The sequence below is a fragment of the Penaeus monodon genome, chromosome 25 (genome assembly GCF_015228065.2).
Source record: "Penaeus monodon isolate SGIC_2016 chromosome 25, NSTDA_Pmon_1, whole genome shotgun sequence".
NCBI lineage: Eukaryota > Metazoa > Arthropoda > Malacostraca > Decapoda > Penaeidae > Penaeus > Penaeus monodon.
Window position 1 is genome coordinate 17964963 of NC_051410.1, and position 1298 is coordinate 17966260.

The 1298-nt window shown below is 34.6% G+C and overlaps 1 protein-coding gene across 1 annotated transcript in view; it reads right to left on the reverse strand.

Moving 5' to 3' along the window:
* Positions 1-1298, reverse strand: part of LOC119589089 (protein ROP-like) — a gene marked incomplete in the record, with an annotated part of 45455 nt that overhangs the window by 11413 nt on the left and 32744 nt on the right. The window contains 2 exon segments of the mRNA XM_037937665.1: positions 345-484; positions 1057-1160. Of these exon segments, the coding sequence (XP_037793593.1) occupies positions 345-484; positions 1057-1160 (244 nt within the window).

Below are 1298 nucleotides of genomic sequence, written 5' to 3' on the forward strand. Positions count from 1 at the left end.
CATTGTTTTCAAACATTTTGTCAACTATAAACCACTATGAAATGTCTAAATTACTGGCCTTGATACTTTCCTAACTGCATTGAGTATATAGGAATATTCAGTACATATCTGTATATAAGTATTTCATACTAAATGTGACAAATATTTTGTGCTTTCACTTTCTTACAAGTCTTAGAGGGTGACAACAAATATAAGATGATTTGTAATGCACATCTGCAATAAACAGAGCCATCTAAAACTGAAACTGAACAGGAAGCATAACTAGACATAACAACATAACAACAATAAAGATAAACTGATGCCAAACAAGATATCAAATATGATCAATGAAGAAATTAGCATACCTGACAGCTGGATATTCTCCTAGGCAAGAGCAGAGTGTTGCAATCTGTTCAGCCATCCTTTCTAGTGTACTTGACCGAGACTGTGCTTGTGCAGGGCTGTAGTAATTTGGGAATGCCTTTGGGAAGTCCAATGAAAACACCTGTTGAAGAAACACAGTGTGAGCAATCTTTCATTCTAAAGAATCTCCCCTCTCTTCTGTTCAATCCAAAACTTTTCTTTGCTAAACTCTATTACTGTGCCCTATTTTCCAATTTTACATTCCTATCCTGCTTTAATCCATTAAATTCTACTTTATTTGACTTACCCATAGCAGAATATCCCCATGCAGTACTGAATCACACACCAATGATTGTAGGTAGTTAGCTGCTATTTAGCACACACAATTTAGCACACATAACTTAGAGTAGGTTCAACTGCACTTGGCTTGATTGGATGTCACCTACAGCAAACAATAATAATTGGGCATGATAACATACAAGATGATAATGAGTAAGATAAACTCAAGACTGATGGAACCTATAAAGTATATGCCCACTCACAGAGGAAATAACATTAATTCTTTTTCCTTTCTTTTCTTTAGCTGTATCCTATTCTATGTTTAACAATGTTAATTCTAAACATTTCTCTAAAGAAGATAATGCAGGAAAAATAATGGGTCACAATAAGGCCTATAATTAATTAAGCAAAAACAGCAAAATTTCCAAAACTGACCTGACTTTCATATGGCAGGAAGGCAATGTTGATTTCCTTGAGAGTCTTGATGTACTTGGCCACATGCTGTTTGCACAGTTCATTGAACTGATCATTTGCACAACCTGGAAAAATTGTATTCATAATAACTAATAACCCATTTATAGCTGTAAAACTAGAAGAGAGAGAGAGATAGCAATGGTGTGTGCATTTCTATATGAAAGAATGGTAGGGATGTGTGTCATACATGAATTTATGCATTT